Genomic DNA, 19,425 nt, shown 5'->3' on the forward strand with positions numbered 1-19,425 from the left:
TGCACCACGACTGGGATATCAAAGGCCGTGGTATGTGCTATCCTGCCTGTGGGATCGCTTTTTTCTTCTTTGTTTTTTGTTCGGTGTATATGGTTACTGTCACGCTTAAATAGTAAAAACAAATGTTTGCTTGTTTTGTTTAACGACATCACTAGAGCACATTGATTAATTAATCATCGGCTATCTGATGTCAAACATTTCGTAATTCCGACTCGTAGTTATCAGAGGAAACCCGCTACATTTTTCCTAATGCAGCAAGGGATCTTTTATATGCATTTTGCCCCACAGACATGATAACACATACCACGGCCTTTGATATACCAGTCGTGGTGCACCTCCTGGAACTAGAAATATCCCAATGGGCCTACCGACGGGGATCGATCACAAACCGACCGCGCAGCAAGCGAGCGTTTTACCACTGCGCTTCGTTCTGCCCCTCCAAGCTAACTCTCGATGAAGCTGCACGCTGTCGCCTGTGCTCTCGACTTGCCACCCCACCTGGGGGGATTGATTGCAAGCTTTGGATCACTGCTGGAGTTTCGCGTCGCGTACACCGGGTCACGGGCAACCGTGACTTTGGTTTACGGCCACTCGGACTCGCAGAAGAGGAAGGGAAGAGGACGGAGGAAGAAGAAACGTGCGCCAGGAGCGGCTCAGGGGGGAACAAAACTGGCGGCTCAACCGCCAGCGGCGGTCCCTTCTGCGTCGCCGCCCCCGGCTCGGCCCAAGACGAAAGGACTAGCTCATCCGGACCCGCCGTCAACACCGAGGGATGCTCTCAACGCGCCGATGTGCGAGACGCCCGCAGACGGACCTCCATCTCCCTCTACGTCACCGCCTACACGTAACTGGCCACTGTCACCAGTCTTGCCATTTTTCGGAAGGCGGCGGTCCGGGCAGGAGCCGTTGCGAAGAGGAAGGCCGTCGCTCAGCCGAGCGACCAGCCTGACAAGGCAAGACCTCCACCTTCACAGGCACCGTCCCCCTCCGACTCGGAAGCCGTCTGGAAAGTTCAGATCGGGAAAATCAGGTCTGGCTTCCTGAAGTTCGTGCAGGGGGACACCTCGGATCCGGCATCACTGATGGGCGGACTAGTGGAACCAGAGCTTAAAAAACTGCCTGATGGAAGCGCTTACGAGCTACACACCATCAAGTCTACAGCCGGCAAGACGGGGTTGGTACTAACTCAGCGCCGAGAAGGAGTCTACCGACAAGCGGTCCTAGTTAGAGAGATGGATAGCCACACCATCCACAGGATCGTCAAGGCCCTTTTCGGCAACGACTACCGGAGTGTTATAACCATCCTCGCCGACCAGAGATGGAAGCACTTCATCCCCGCCTTTGCCGGTTCTCCGCTCATCAGTTCGCCGTAGGCCAACCTCCACACCCATCTCGTCCCTATAAGCTGTGCACCCAAACGGCCTTAACGAGGCCACTCACGTGGACATATAGAGTGGACTTTAAACATTTAGACCTTCGTTCAAAATTTTATGTCGAAATTACTTTTCTTTTAAATATTATTAAATAGTCCGATCCTCTCTTCTTTCTCTTATTTATTTTTGGACTGTCCTTCTAAAATGCTCCAAATTATATAAATATTCGGCCGAGCAGTCAATTCTTTTTATTTTTGGCTTGTAAATTTTTTTTTATTGTTATTATTTTTTTTTAAATTATTCTATTAACCTTTTTACTAATTGCTATTTTCAAAATTCTGCCCATTTTCAACACTAACCCCCCCCCCCCCCCCCCCCCCACATCCCGAGTCAGGCCACCGATCTTATCGGAGGTCGGACTCGGGATGGGCGTGTTCGAAACCCTAGTGGTATATGGGCACGTTAAACTAGTTATCATCATCATCTGCCCCTAAAGACAAATATTGGCACTGTCGCCACTGAAGTTATTTCTCTCATTTAAATAGCACGGTCTGTTTTACAATCACATTTCTGTAGACGTGGCAGAAAATACACGGCCTTTAATATACCAGTCGTGGAACATTGGTTGGAACGGGAATACTCCACCAAGTAGAATCGACCCCATTTCCCATCGTGCCTCGGGCGAGCGATGCATATGGAATTTTAAAAAAAACCCCTCACATAAACAAAAACAAAAAACAAACCCAGTACAATAAATTTTGTTCGCTCTTAAACAGAAAGCAAAAAATACAGCTGTCTTTGAACATTAGTCGTAGGGCACTGGTTGGAACGGGAAACCCCCCCCAAAAGGTCCACCATGAGGGATCAGTCCTAACTCCCATCGTATCTTGGGCCAGCGCTGTAGCACTGACGTACATCCCGCTCCTATTTGTATACAGAACGTGTGTCGACGACAAAGGAGAGAAAATGTAGAGAGAGAGAGAAAAAAAACCAACGAATAATAATAAGGCTAAGGCGTACGTACAATGAAGTTTGAAATCTCGATCAATACGACGACTCATGTTCGAAACGCCTCCTGCATTCGTATCGCAAAGAATGAACGAATGAGAGTTTCTTGACGAAACTCTTGTGACGAGTTCCAACGATCAGTTGATTAATTCCATCGGTAGTACTCGGACAAGGTCGGAAATTTTTCACGGACCATCTTTTTTCTTGTTTTTTCTTCTTGGTTTTTGTTTTTGTTTTTCTGGGGTTTTTTTCCCCCCAGTCTCTCGGCCATGCTGGAGGTATGCCGAGATCGGTACGGGTTCTACCCTGTGGAAACCTTCAAACTGCTAACTTGTTCCCTGTGCTACACTTACCTCTTTAAAGGGGAACAGGAGTTGTCGCCGAATTGGCCGACAGGGCAGGAACTGGTGTATCGGTCAAGCGTGGCGCGGTACCCCGCGGGCACGGTGTTCCACCCGGATATAGATAACGTCAGCGTGGCGCGAGACATCTGTCGGACGTTGAGTGACGTTGACTGTCAGAGGTGGACCATGTGCTGTCAGAAGGCAATCTCCTGCTGCGACCGTCAGATGTCTCGCCCACCCACCGACCCGCTCACCCCGCACTGTCCCCGGACCTGGGACGGGTTTGGGTGTTTTGACGATACCCTCCCCGGAATGACCGCCGCGATTTCTTGTCCTCTCTACATTGATCAGACAAATCCCGAAGGTAAGAATTTTGAAAATATTAAATATTTCTGTGTGTTTTTGTGTTACCGTAGTTTTAAATGTACGCACATTTGATATATAATTATGACAGTGGTGCGGGATTCAACTCAGTCGATATCTAGAGAAGTTGCCTGAAGTGATTTGGGTCCAGGATCGAACCTCTTAAGTGTGCCAATTTCCGATTTGTGTTTTTCCCCGTCCTAACCAGTGCCCCACGACTGGTATATCAAATGTCATGGTATGTGCTGTACTGTCTGTCGGGAAGTACACACACAGAGACACGCACACATACACATACATACACACACACGCACGTACACGCACGCACACACACACACACACACACATACACAAAGAATAAGCTATCCATAAGCCAGACAAACATTTGGGCAGTTGTCATTGAATCGCTGCCTACCGTTAGAGATAACTCTATAACGAAAACACGAGATTTGTGCATAGAAAAAGAGTCCCGCTTTAATTAATGCAATAATAATAATCTTATGCTTGACGTTCAGCACCATTACGTTGATCATTTTCAAGTTCTCTGATAAATATTTCACACATTCACCAGTAAATCACACGAAACAGGAAGAAACCTGAACGCACCCTTTTTCAACAACATTTTGGTTAACTACATAGGTACTGACGGGTTTCGTCCTGCAGTGTGTGTATTAGTGGTCAATATGTGAAATATTTGTTACAGGTGAACTCGCAAATTATCAATGTAGCGTGAAACACAGGATTATTGTTTCTTCCTGCTGTGTGTCTATTCGTTATTATCGTGTAAAATATTTGTTGTCGGTGAACTCGAAAGGATCAATGTAAAGGTTTTTTTTTTTAACGTCAAACTTAGAGTTATTGTAATATTAGAGTGGGGATCTTTGGCCTCTGACACTACTCGGTGGTATGCAAAAGTGCCCTGTTTTAGATATGGAGTTTTCTTACACATCCGTTGGTTAGAAAATTATTCGTTATTTTTGATAACTCATATTATAGTGTTAACATACATACGTGCGATTACAATTTCAAGACATACGACTGGCTGCGCCTAGGTGATGACAAGGGCCCCGTTCCACGAAGCGATCTTAGCCCTAAGATAAATTTAAGTGCATAGGGTAGCTATGCGCTTAAGGTAACCTTAGGGCTAAGATCGCTTCGTGGAACGGGGCCCTGGTCACCAATGCCATACCATCCAATGAAAAAAAACACACGGTCGAATCGATCACTAGATATGACGTACAAGTTAACCTGAAATTGACTTGTTTGTGACGCACAAGTTAACTATAAACGCAAGGGCCGTATATAGGTTTTAGTTGGAAAAGGAGTTTAAATTTATTTTAAGACTGTTTTCTGAAAACAGGTAAGAAATAGAATACTACTGTTTAACGACGCACTCAACACATTTTATTTACGGTTATATGGCGTCTGACATATGGTTAAGGACCACACAGATATTGAGAGAGGAAAACCGCTGTCGCCACTTCATGGGCTACTCTTTTCGATTAGCAGAAGCAAGGGATCTTTTATATTCACCATCCCATAGACAAGATAGCACATACCACGGCCTTTGATGTACCAGTCGTGGAGCACTGGTTGGAGCGACAAATAGCCCAACGGGCCCACTGGCGGGGATTGATCCCAAACCGACCGCGCATCAAGCGAGCACTTTACCACTGGGCTACGTCCCACCCCTCGTGTCCGTTAGATACCATTTATCTTAAAACTCGTTGTTAAACATCTCGTTGTAAGATACACGGTATCTAAAGCCGCTCATGTAATATTCTCTATATCTTTGATGGTATGGAACAACAATATAACCGTCTAAACTCTCAAACGGCTAACAAAAGACCCCATCATCCCCCCCCCCACCCCCCCCCCCCCCAAACAAAACAAACACCCACCCACAAAAAACAAACAAAACTAAACAAACACAAACTACAATTACAAAAAAAAATCAATAAAAAAAAATCAACAACTACAAATATGTATTCAAAACAAAAAGTTCGTTAAATATTAGTGTCAACTGATCATGTTTTGTGCTTCTCAGCTATTTAAAGGCATACGATCAGGGGTTGTTGTTTTTTTGTTACATAAAATATGTAAAGCACTCCATTAGCTGCATGTTTGGTATTCGTAATTCACGTACACAATAATGGCATATTTTGAAAGATTTGGATCGCACTAATTGAAGCGAATAGCATTACAGTCCCGCAGAGACAAATATGCTTTACACAGATAGTAAAATAGCAATCCATAATCTTCATCTATATCAATACATTACGGAAATAGGCGTACGCGCTTCCTACGTTTTGTTTGCACGTTACAGGAAGAAACCAGACAGCATCCTTTATCAACAATATTTTGATTAACTACGTAGGTGCTGGGGGCTTGTTTTTGCCCGAATTAAACGAAAATCTGCGAATATGGATAACAACATTTATTCATAGTAGCATTACTACCAAACAGCTCAACAGGGTTGCAAACGAACCGCTATGTATTTTTATATGGATTACAACTAATTTTGGAGGTGGAATGATGGACAAAAAAATGTAAAAGGTCCCAGGTTAGCACATTTTGCCCGAATATCTCTATCATGTTTGCCTGAATTTGAAGTGTTGCCCCCTTGTCTCGTACGTTTATGAGTTCGGACCCTGAAAGGCTCATAATCAGAAATACTAGTTGAAAATCAATTTTCAAACTGAAAACAAAATGTTCCCCCAATAAGCTACTCCCATGGAATGGCAACAAGAGATCGTTTACAAGCATAGGTAGAGACACATATCACGGTACCTTAATATATCCGTCATGGTGTACTGATTTTAAAAACATTATTTAGGGCAGGATTAAAGAAACACATTCCCACCCACATACACCCGAAACTTTTCTCTCTGGGTTTTTTTTTGTACAAAAATAAGAACTGGAAAGTTCCGGTACCGTCGTTATCATCAAGTTGTTTTAAAACGCTTACTCAGGGCTTCTAGATTATGGTAGCCCCACTCCCATGGCTAGTGATATTCAGTGTTGGGCTAGTAAATAACTACTATAGCCATGCCCGAAGGCCAGTGAATTTTTTTTAGTTAATGTTGCAGTCTATTTTGTAAATATGAATACCCTGCCCCCACCTCAGCCCCCAGTGTTAGTGTTTTTAAGCTCTATCTCCCTTTTTAGGTGACATAGCAGATAATTGCTGTTATTTAGTAAAATTGTATTAACTTAAAGTAAAGTAGGGCTAGTGAATTTTTAATCGTGGCTAGTAAATATTTAAAATCACTGATTCTAGAAGCCCTGGCTTACTATTACGTTTGTAAAAGAGACACCGACATTGAATTGTGCTTACCCTTGTCAGACCCATAAGCGTACGAGATAGGGGGCAGGGGACACTTGCCCCCGAACCCCCATTGCTGGAGCAAATCTTCAAAATCGGGCAAACACGATAGAGATAATCGGGCAAACTGAGCAGGTCTGAAACTGTTTCACCAAATAATATATTTCCATCACTCTATCCACAATATTAGTTGTAATCCATGTAAAAATGCATAGTCATTTGTTTACAACACTATACGTAACTGTTTAGTAGTAATGCTAATATGCATAAGTGTTGTAATCCAGATTCAAACATTTTAAGTTTAATTCGTCACAATAGTATTAGTAGAGGCGGCACGGCAGTTTCTTTGGTAAAGATGGCGCTGTTGTAGCTTAATCGTGGTAAATGTGAAGACAAGTTTGACCTTGAGCGTCAACATCGACGCGCGCGCTGACCAGAGACCAGTAATATATTTTGGTGGCCTAACGTTAAAACCACACACACACACAAGCACACACGCACACACATTTACATAGAGCTTAGCAGTACCCCTTTTCCCTGCCTTTATGACGTAATTTGTCCAACATTAGTGGATATTTTGTTTTTATTTACCTTACATTCCTTTGGTTTTAGTAATAAATACTAGATAGAAAATAATTTGTCAATGAACAAAATAGCAATAACTGGCTGCATTTTACTTCGTAAAAGACAAATAAAAAATAATAATAATAATTTACAAAAAGATTGACAAGAGAGAGACACACAGACAACTGTTTTAAAAACATTACGTAAATCTCTGCGGTTTGTTTCGTCATGAATCTCAAAATTCTCTCTCTCCTTAGAGTATTACATAATTGTTTGGTTTTAATAAATATATTTTGTCAAAACATATTAGGATTGGTCAACATGTTTAGCTTATATTAAGACCTCCTCCTGCGTTTTACAAGTGCACACATGTTAAAATACAACATACGTATATAGACGAACAAAGAGGAAGAAAAAGAGAAGGGGTAGAGAAGGAAGTGGGGGTATAGTGAGTAGAAACCTGCAGAACTTTTACATTGGATTGGGTGATGTGTAGCATAAAATTAATGTATTAACTTTAGCAAAAACGTAATTGTTGAACGGTCCCCAATGCTACCTGGGTCATTTGGTTTAACGTGGGGGATGGGGGACGGGCAAAGGGGTCCGTTTTCAATCTGACACTGGTCCTCAACAAAAGATATCATAAGACCAGAACAACTATCAGAATTTCCAATACCTTAACCACTGGGCCTACTTTAAAGGCATACTGTCACGGATTTAAGGACCTTATTTCTAAAAAAAATTAATAATAAATAAACATTACATTAATTATTGGAAACCAAATCTAGCTATCGCATCACCTTAACTGAACCATGTTGGAATGAAATCCATGTCATCCCTCTCGGCAATTTTAGTTTTTGAATTATGGACCATTGCCATAATTCAATTATTTTTACAAAATGTCATTAATAAATGGAGTATGGTGGTTATGAAGATTGTTGAATAAAGTACATTTATGGACAAATAAATTATTTTTGTTCAGGTAATACTCTGTTAAACCATTAAATAAGCCAGTGGTCTGTGACAATATGCCTTTAATAACAAGAAACCAAATTAAATTTCAAAGATACTCGTTCCTAGTTTCTAGGGGAACCAGAAGGGAAATAACTCTGTATAATACTCTACGAGAATCAGTGATGGAATTTGTACTCGATTAATTGATCAACCGGATCAAGGGAGCCATGCTCGGTGCATTCGATTAATCGAAAGATCGCTAAGCAACATACATGTGCGTAATTCGATTAGTGCGATATACACGACCACAGACAATGACCTGCGAGATGTCAGTGGTCTGGTTAGTTGGTAGCTGCCAAATATCCGTCAGGAAATAATTCTGTCAGAACCTGAATGTGCTACATCAAGCACGAATAGAAAATATCATATACGATTTCAAAAACGTCTTCTGAGCTTCCGGATTTTTTTTTTACCCTGATTTATTCGATCAATAGATATAATACTCTATTAATATTATGTGGCGTGTTCAGAAGAAAGAACGCTCGCGAACAACTTGACTGGTTTTCATCGGATTTTATTCTCACACACACAAACAAATAAACACACCAGATAAAAAAACTAATAAATAAGTAGTTAACAAATAAAGAATAATTTCATGGAAATAAACTTTAAAAAATAAAAAATAAAATAAATAAATAAAGAATAAAGAAATAAAGAAAGAAAGAAAGAAAGAAAGAAAGAAATAAATAAATAAATAAATAAATAAATAAAATTAGTCGTTTTGGTGGAGGATAGGGTAGGGTATAATGGGTTGTGGCCATTAGCGGTCGAGACGAAGTATATATACTTATATATATATAGGACTGGGTTCCGACAATACGATTCCTCTGAAGATATTCAGGGGCGGGACGTAACGCCGTGGTAAAGCGTTCGCTTGATGCAAGGTCAGTCTGGGATCGATTCCCGTCGGTGGGCCCATTGGGCTATTTTCGCTCTAGCCAGTGCACCACGGCTGGTATATCAAAGACCGTGGTATGTGCTATCCTGTCTGTGGGATGGTGCATATCAAAGATCTATTGCTACTAATGGAAAAATGTAGCGGGTTTCCTCTCTAAGACTATGTCAGAATTACCAAATGTTTGACATCCAATAGCAGATGATTAATTAATAAATGTGCTCTAGTGGTGTCGTTAAACAACACAAACTTCTGAAGATATTCAAATCATTAATGCTCATTTTAAAATGTAAATGTATCAGCGGGAAAGTGGATGGAAATTCCTTCAATGTGTTTATCAGTGGTGGGATCTGAAGGGTGCGACTTGACACAACCCCTACCCATCAGGTGGGTGCGATCATTTGGTAGCGAACTGCACCGTACCAGCGGTCGGTTCAGAAGGCCGCTCCCAAGATTGATTTCGTTCGATCACGGGTGTAGGAACTAGAAAGTGGGGGCCGTGCACACGCACACGCAAACACACATCGCGAGCGATCGATCACCTGAACGTGCATCCAATACCATATACAACTGTAATTAAAATGTGTTGAGTGCGTCATAAAATGAAACCTTCCTTTCCTCCTTCCTAAACGTGCAACAGTACTGTCCCTAGTCCGAACGGACGTATAAAGTGTCCGAATATTGTCGCATACCCTATATATAGACACACAAGCCAAAAATGTATAACCTACCGTACTCACTAAATCCCGATTGAAGTACTTTCATCGTTATTAACAAAATAAAATATCCAACAACATAAAAAAAAAATCCCCGTCATTTTAAATTTGCTAAATAGAGGGAAGCAACTCGCCCTGCACATTAAGAAAAATACTGACTTAATGTGCGTCCTGCACTGTACTGTCCCTTAATGTTAGTCGCTTCTATAATTTAGCAGCGATTTCTGGTCATTGATCTGAAAAGCAGCCCTTTTTGGTATTATTTTGTGTGATATAAACTGTAAAATAGAACATATTATTATATACATAGCAATGAAATATATAGATCTACGGAAACCATAAAAGTCATATCCGGTGAAAAGTCATATTTTCACTGTATTTTAGCTACAGTGAAAATATAGAAATCTTATTTACTTTTTTGTAAAAGTGCATGATTAAATTATCTCCCTTTGTCTCGTTTCTTCGTATTTAAATTTGATGATTGCCAATGCATCTGACCGAATGTAAAAAATAAAAAATGTAATTTAAACAACGGTACCTATAAAAAAATGATACGAAGTGCAATTACGACAAAATATATAAAACCAATTGAATACGAAGCTGCATAATGATGACACAATGTAGTGTCATCGAGTGTAAGTGTAAGAATTTAACGGCGTTCCGACTCGTTTTGTTTTTGTGAGAGTTTCTAGAGGATCGCGTTGTCAGGTATGTTTGCACCGCAGTATTGTTAAATAAATGTTAATAAAGATAATTTTTATTCAAATTTCTTTTTAAAAGTCTATGGTCAAGTAAATATTCTGGCAAAGTTCCATAGGAAGAAATATATCATGACGTTACGTGTTTTCGATAGGATAAGCGAAAGATATTACCAAAAAGCGAAAGATATTGTTAAAATTGGGAAATATGTATATAATAAATAGACCATTTCATGGTGTTTTTCCGAATACGATTTTTTATGTAAACTTGTGATGTCACTCTAAGTTATGTACGTCATTCGTTTATGATGTCATCATAGTCGTTTTGAGGATAGTGGTGGTGATAGAGATGAGTGGATACAGTTTTTTTGGGGTGTATTTTCAGTATTTTTTTTAAATTAATCAGGCGCGTAACTAGGCCCAAATTTAATCGTATGCTAGGTTCAGATTACCAACTTCCAGCAGAAAGTTGGTCAACTTTCTGCTCTCATGACTTCTACGACTGTCCAGTTGCTAGTCTAGGCGCTCTTACAACTAAATTCTAGTCGTACAACCCATTAGTTGTTAATCTGAGCGCACATATCAAAATTCGGGAGTTGGGAAAATTACAGCGCAACCATCGAGTTGGCCAACTTCGTCGTGACAATTGATAGTCTGACACTAGCATACGGTACGTACGTAAGGCACGGCGTACCCGAGGGAGTCGGCTGGGGGCGAGGATCTAGCTACATGCCTTGTTTATATTATGTGTGTTGAGGCTATTTCCCAGATTTTAGCTTCTTGCGTGACAAATTTAGTTATTCAATGATGTGAAAGCGACTAATTTGCACTCAGGTAATGCATCCTCTTTCACTCCAACCCCACCCCTCTGGCCCTTCCCCACATGTATTTAAAGATGCCAAAAATACTTAAGTCGGGGGTGGGGTGGGGTCGACTTTGAATCAGACGGAATTCGTGTGGTGGGAGTAGCCCGACGAGGCGAGCCCATGATGGGGACGGGTGGGGGATGGGATAGGGGGTTATTTCCCAGAGAAAAAAAATTCAATATTGACATCCCATTTGCGCAGAGTAAAAAAAATGTCTGGAATCAAGTGTTCTACATTTTACTGGGAGTATACTCCCGGACGCCCCTAGAAGTGCGTGTTTATATATTCAGTGGATAAACATATATATATACATAAATTATACATCGTGAAAAAGCGTTTTAAAGATAATTAATGTTCACTTGTTTTCGTCATACGCTTGCCTGTGTGCGTGCTTGCGTTTTTAATCGGCCAATGTTATGATTAATACAAATACATACATTAAAACAAATACATTACTGATAACCAATGTATTTTAGTAACCGCAACAATGAGGAGACGACGCAAATCGAGTGAATGACATACAGAAGGTCTATTATGTTATTAAGTTACTTGGTCATATTAGATGTCATGATATAATATTACTATTCTTATCATAGCTTCGCCTTCCTAAAAAAAAAAAAAAAAAAAAAAAAAAAAAAAAAAAAAAAAAAAAAAACAGGTCCTCATTTTGTGGTTGCAGGAATGAATAAATGAATGAATGAATGAATGAATGTTTAACGACACCCCAGCACGAAAAATACATCGGCTATTGGGTGTCAAACTATCGTAAATAAATTGGGTTGCAGGAAATGGAAGGTCCCGCTGGGGAACATAAAAACATGTAATCACTTTTTCTTTTCAAATGATCACTGGAGAGCTACGGAAATACAAAAGACAGTTGCCCTCCTATTGGACTCTAACCGGCCTCGGTGGCGTCGTGGTTAGGCCATCGGTCTACAGGGTGGTAGGTACTGGGTTCGGATCCCAGTCGAGGCATGGGATTTTTAATCCAGATACCGACTCCAAATCCTGAGTGAGTGCTCCGTAAGGCTCAATGGGTAGGTGTAAACCACTTGCACCGACCAGTGATCCATAACTGGTTCAACAAAGGCCATGATTTGTGCTATCCTGCCTGTGGGAAGCGCAAATAAAAGATCCCTTGTTGTTAATCGGAAAGAGTAGCCCATGTAGTGGCGACAACGGGTTTCCTCTCAAAATCTGTGTGGTCCTTAACCATATGGCTGACGCCATATAACCGTAAATAAAATGTGTTGAGTTGCGTCGTTAAATAAAACATTTCTTTCTTTCTTTCTTTTACTTCAAGGGTGATAGATGATGAGTTCGTATCCCTCCACCGGCTTCAGAACCAAATATCCAGGCTCGAGTTAGTTAGTAATACATCTTTAGTCTCACTAATCAAAAATATGTTCCCTGGACTGTTCCTCATTTCGTGGTTGCAGGAAATGAAGGTCCCGCTGGGGAACATAAAAACATGTAATCGCTTTTTCTTTTCAAATGGTCACTGGAGAGTTAAGGAAATACAAAAGACAGTTGCCCTCCTATTGTACTAATAAGAACAAAAGCGAAAAGGAAGAAAGAGAAAGAAAAAGAAAAGAAAAGAAAAGAAAAGAAAGAAAAAAAAAATAGCCTAACAAAGTATTACCTAAAAATATATAAATTTTATTTGTCCCTAAATCAACCATCTGCGTAGCCACCATACTCCTCTTATTAATGATGTTTCGTAAAAATGATTGAATTATGGCAATGGTCTATAATTCAAAAAACTAATATTGTCAATAGGGTTGACATGGATTTTACCCCATTGTGGTTCAGTTAAGGTGATGCGATAGCTAGATTTGGTTTCCAAATATTAATGTAATGTTCATTTATTATAAAAAAATTTAGAAATAAGGTTCTTAAATCTGTGACAGTATGCCTTTAAGTAAAGACTGGTATTTAATCCTATTAACTTCACCAATCCATTATCAAAGGTTTATTTGACCACCGTCTAATTTCCGTTGGTAAATTAGTGTTACCGGAAACTGTTGAAACCAGGTGTGCGTTTTCAACACTCTCTTGGAACTTAATCGCCAGACTGAATTCACTTACCAGTTACTTCAACACTCTCACCTGGTCACACCAATGTTTAAAATATGACTGGCAGCCCCTTTCCACTTAACCTCCCATGGGCTTAATGAATATTGTTTAAGAATTATTATTAATTTTAGACCAGCCCATCTAAATTTGCGCCGAAAATATATTATATTAATAATTGATATAGGTTAGGAATGTTGATATTTTTCTTTAAGGGCGAAGCGAAAACTTTTTAACCCCAATTCTCCCCTTTTTATACTTTTGGCGTTAATATTCAAAATTTCCCCTATTTGTTAGGTTATCCCTGTCCCGAGTCAGACCCCCGATCCTATCGGAGGCCGGACTCGGGATAGGCGTGTTCGAAACCCTAGTGGTATATGGACACGTTAAACCAGTTACTAAGCTAAGCTAAGCTCAACACGGCAGGTTTCATGGTTAGACAAAAAAGTACACTCCCTCCCTAGACTTTGTTAAATATTAATTAGACCATCGAGTGTAAGCGACACGGCATCGTATTGTAAAGTTAAAGGTTGTTTTAACTAACGAAGGAAGGAAATGTTTTATTTAACGACGCACTCAACATATGTTTTTTTTTTATTTACGGTTATATGGTGTCGGACCACACAGATATTGAGAGAGGAACCCGCTGTCGCCACTTAATGGGCTACTCTTATCGATTTTAGCAGCAAGGGACCTTTTATATGCACCATCCAACAGACAGGCTTTTGATATACCAGTCGTGATGCACTGGCTGGAGCGAGAAATAGCCCAATGGGCCCACCGACGGGGATCGATCCCAGACGGACCGCGCATCAAGCGAACGCTTTACCACTGGGCTACGTCCCGCCCGTTTTGACTAACGACACCACTGAAGCACATTGATTTATTTATCATCGGCTATTGGATGTCAAAGATTTCGAAATTTGAACATAATTATAATCTTAGAGAGCCTGATGCACTGACTGGAACGAGAAATAGCCCACTGACGGAGGTCGATTCCAGACCGACCGCACACCAGGCGAGCGCCTTACCGCTGGGCTACGTTCCGCCCCCGCCCCCCTCCCCCGCCCCCTCCCCACTCCCAATGTTATTGTAATTCGACTGCTTTATCTTGAAAACTACACAACGAAAAGTCATGTATTTGTCATAGTAATACTGACGACCGAAGTGCTATTTTTATTATTCATTACACACTCACGCATACACCACATACACACACACACACACACACACACACACACACACACACACACACACACACACACACCTCAAAACACAAAAACTACCCAGTAGGTACCAAGTTGCAGGCTCGTATGCGGGTGGAGTGGGGGGGGGGGGGGTGGGGGTGGAACCTCCATCCCGCTCAAGCAAATATTCTTTTTTAATGTATTTTTCGTGAGAGCTTGGTTTGATCCACCTAGAAACTTCGTTCGTCCCATTCTAGACGCCTCTCCTAGCATAAATTCCTGCGCGTATAACTGAGTTGGCTTCCATTGCTACAATGGAAATATGACAAATATGTTTCTGTAAATGGCACCTATATTCCAAAATGCATCTTCCGAAGATGATGGTGGGATTTAGCTCAGTCGGTTGAGTGCTCGCTTGAAGTGCTTGCGTCGCAGGATCGAACCACCTCGGTGCACCCATTTCTCGTTCCAACCAGTGCACCAAAACTGGACAAAGCTTGTGGTATGTGCTTTCCTGTCTGTGGCAAAGTGCATATAAAAGATCCCATGCTGCATTAGGAAACATGTAGCGGGTTTCCTCTCATGACTACGAGTTTGAAATCTATTAACCGATGATTAATTAATCAATGTGCTCCAGTGGTGTCTTTAAACAAAATAAACTTCTTTCGAAGATTGGTATCCCCTTTGCAACCAAATAGCAAGGCAAATATAGCAAATATAGCAGATATGACATTGTAATGTTTAAGTATAGTGTAGCTGGATTTAAAACTATGTTTTAAAAAGTGATTTTTTATTCAACTTCTTATCTAATTGTAGTTTGTTTTGAGGGATTTTCTCTAAATACATAGAAAAGGTCACGGTCAATGCTTTAAATATATACCTACCTTTGTTTCACACCCAATAGTCGATGTGAATTTATGTGCTGGGGTGTCGTGCATTCATGCATTCATTCAGTCATATATTCAATGTTTTAATGTTTATTTGTGGCGACTGTTACCGAGGTGGCCGCTTAAGCAAGTTTGGCTGTAATTGGACACCTCCAGTAACATAATTTCGTTGGTTGGCAGAGAGCAGGACAATCTTTATAATGATGATTGAGCGGGGTACGGGAAATGTTAGGTGAACAGCTGAAACGAAATCGATAATGAGTCTATAATGGAAATAGACTGCTTTACAACACAGGTTATTATTACCATCAAAACAATCACAGAGGCATCGGAGATGTCACTCGCACGAACTCTGATACAGAGACACATACGAAAGAAGGGCTAAAAGGACAAGACAGGACAGGAAAGGAAAGGAATGTTTGTTGGAGATGTCACTCGCGCGAACTCTGATACAGAGACACATACGAAAGAAGGGCTAAAAGGACAAGACGGGACAGGAAAGGAAAGGAATGTTTGTTGGAGATGTCACTCACATGAACTCTGATACAGAAGAAGAAGTTTGTTTTGTTTAACAACACCACTAGAGCACATTGATATATTAATCATCGGCTATTGGATGTCAAACATATGCTAATTTTTGACACAGTCATAGAGAGGAAACCCACTACATTTTTTCATTAGTAGCAAGGGGTCTTTTATATGCACCATCCCACAGACAGGATAGCACATACCACGGCCTTTGATATACCAGTCGTGGTGCACTGGTTGGAACGAGAAATAGCACAATAGGCCCACTTACAGGGATCTCTGATACAGAGACACATCCGGAAGAAGGGCTAAACGGACAAGACGGGACAGAAAAGGAAAGAAATGTTTGTTTGACAATACCCGCCGGCTCATTATTTTAGAAGCACATATTACGGTTGATGTTATTAAATATTATGAATAATATAAACTGCCCACATGACACTAACAATCCCTTTCTTTTCCCCTCATCCCAAATCACTGCCCAACAACCGGTATATCAAAGGTTATCCTGCCTTCGGAAAGTGCATATAAAAGACAGGAAATCCGCTACATTTTTTCCCATTAGTAGCCCCTTGCTGCTAATGGGAAAAAATGTAGCGGATTTCCTGTGAAGACATCGTGTCAAACTTACGAAATGTTTAACATCCAATAGCCTATAATATTTTAATTAATTAATGTGCTCTAGTGATGTAGTTCATAAAACCTGCATAGACCCTCTCCCCCCCCCCCAAAAAAAAAAAAAATTAAATTAAAAAAAAAAAAAATAATAAGCACACCCACACACAGACACAAAAGAAACAAACCCCCCATCTCCCCTTTATTTCGCCAAGCGCAAACGACATGTGTCGGAGGTAGTGACAATTTTCATTTCAACTTATTTTCGTGCTTATATCCAATTACAGGGCACACACCTCAGCTATCTGGGCTGTCTGTCCAGGAAAGTAGGTTAGTTGTTAGTTGGTTAGTGGTTAATCTGAAAAAAAAGAGGGTGTTGTGGCCATACACCAATTCACTGAACCCTTAAGAAATCGCTCTGGGTGGGAGCCGGTGCCGGGGTGGGAGCCGGTGCCGGGCTGCGAACCCTGTACCTACCAGCCTGTAGTCCGATGGCTTAACCACTGCGCCACCGAGGCCGGTCGTAGCACTATAATCGGAACAGATACTTAAATAAGTGGTTATCGGTGCAAAGTAAAATGTTATCTCCAGAAAAAGTAAAAAGTTTGTTTTATTTAACGACGCCGCTAGAGCACATTGATTTTTTATTTTATCATCGGCTATTGGACGTCAAACATATGGTCATTCTGACACTGTTTTTTTTTAGAGGAAATCCGCTGTCGCCACATAGACTACTCTTTTTACGACAGGCAGCAAGGGATCTTTTATTTGCGCTTCCCTCAGGCAGGATAGCACAAACCATGGCCTTTGTTGAACCAGTTATGGATCACTGGTCGGTGCAAGTGGTTTACACCTACCCATTGAGCCTTGCGGAGCACTCACTCAGGGTTTGGAGTCGGTATCTCGATTAAAACCCAGTACCTACCAGCCTGTAGACCGATGGCCTGCCACGACGCCACCGAGGCCGGTGTTATCTCCAGAAAGACAAACAGGACACTTTTAATCTGAAAAGGGCAATTTTTCGCATTTCCTGGACAACAGCCCCTACCCCCCCCCCCCCCCCCCCCCCACCCCGATTCCTGCTAGGTAGTCATTGTCCTTCTAGTATTATTACATTATTTTTCACCATATATAAAGCATGAGGGCAGAAGCGCCATCGAGATTTTGTTTTTAAAATCTAGAAACAACGTTTGTGCTTAAAAGGAAGGGAATGGTTTAGTTAACGACGCACCCAACACATTTTATTTACGATTATATGGCGTCGGACATAGCATTAAGGACGACACAGATATTGAGGTATGAAACCCGCTGTCGCCACTTCGTGGGCTACTCTTTTTTATTAGCAGCAAGGGATATTTTATATGCACCATCCCATAGACAGGATAGCACATACCTTTGATGTACTAGTCGTGGTGCACTGGCTGGAGCGGGAAATAACCCAATGGGCTCACTGACGGGGATCGATCTCAAACCTACCGCGCATCAAGCGAGCGCTTTACCACTGGGCTACGTCCCGCCCCCTTGTGCGTAAAATGTACCGACGAGGGATTAGGTCAGGTCAGAGCAAGCTGTTGTAGCGCACGCGACGAGGGATTCATGTCATGTCATGTCATGTCATAGGGTTTTACGTGCACATTCAGAACACGCCTGTCGTGGGCACAAGAGTCGGCCTTTGCCGGCTCCTCCGTCCATGACAGGAAAGGTGTCGGGGGGGGGGGGGGGGGGGGGAGAGAGGAGGGACCGCCTGCACTGGCAGGTGCAAGGGAGCACCAGCAGCCCGACTGAATCGGTAGCAGGCGGGTGGCGAGGGATTTAGATTTAGATTTAGATTATTTTTAACATGCCTATGTCCACTAAGGTTCAGGCATGCCCCCCCCCCCCCCCCCCCGGTCCCGTCTCTGGCATGGCGAGGGATTCAAATGATGTAGCGAACTTATATACCACTTCGCAAAAACGCTATTGCCCTGTCAACCAATTCAGTTTATAACGTGCGACCGTATATAAACTCTTTCAAACTCTTGTATATGCTTCAAACAACAGATCCGTTGGCGTAACTATACCCTGCAAAAAAAAACCTTTCTCAACAAAAAAAAAATAAATAATAATAATAATAAATAAATAATAATAATAATCGCAAGCAATTAACAAATGTGGCTGGGAAATAAAAATATTGTTTTCCTTCTGATTCCATTCAGTTTTTAATATAGCCATCAGCTAAATGACATTCTGAACGAAAAAGCGGGGTTCCATTGCCATAAACGTCCCAAAAAACAAAACAATCAGTACACATCTTAAAGTTGTGGTGGCAGGATTTAGCTCAGTCGATTGAGCGCTCGCTTGAGGTGTTTGCGTCGCAGGATCGAACCACCTCGGTGGATCCATTCAGCTGACTGGTTTTTTTTCGATCCAATCAGTGCACCACAACTGAATAAAGACCGTGATATGTGCTTCCCTGTCTGTGGGGAAGTGCATATAAAGATCCTTTGCTGCATTAGGAAAAATGTGGCGGGTTTTCTCTGATGACTACGAGTCATAATTACCAAATGTTTTACATCTAATAGCCGATGATTAGTTAATCAATGTGCTCTAGTCGTGTCGTTAAGCAAAACAATTGTTTTTTTAACTTAAAGTTGAGCCATATGTAACCAATGAGAATACGTGGTTTGTATGTTCCATCCAGGACAGTGGGTTAGTGGTTAGTGAGAACGAAGAGGATGTAGTGGTCTTTACACCTACCCATTGAGTCGTTAAAACTCGCTCTGGGTGACAGACCGGTACCGGGCTGCGAACCCAGTCCGATGGAAATGAAGGAAATGTTTTATTTAACGACGCACTCAACACATTTTATTTACGGTTATATGGCGTCAGACATATGATTAAAGACCACACAGATATTGAGAGAGGAAACCTGCTGTCACCACTTCATGGGCTACTCTTTTCGATTAGCAGCAAGGGATCTTTTGTATGCA

At 41.4% G+C, this 19,425-nt stretch overlaps 1 protein-coding gene across 1 annotated transcript in view; it reads left to right on the forward strand.

The window, feature by feature from the left end:
* The first annotated feature begins 453 nt into the window (after positions 1–453).
* Positions 454–19,425, forward strand: part of LOC121381547 — an 83,982-nt gene continuing 65,010 nt past the window's right edge. The window contains exons 1-2 of the mRNA XM_041510879.1: positions 454–557; positions 2,641–3,089. Coding sequence (XP_041366813.1) covers positions 454–557; positions 2,641–3,089 — 553 coding nt within the window. The remainder of the gene's footprint in view (positions 558–2,640; positions 3,090–19,425) is intronic.

The sequence above is a fragment of the Gigantopelta aegis genome, chromosome 9, assembly GCF_016097555.1.
Source record: "Gigantopelta aegis isolate Gae_Host chromosome 9, Gae_host_genome, whole genome shotgun sequence".
In the NCBI taxonomy this organism is placed as follows: Eukaryota; Metazoa; Mollusca; class Gastropoda; order Neomphalida; family Peltospiridae; genus Gigantopelta; species Gigantopelta aegis.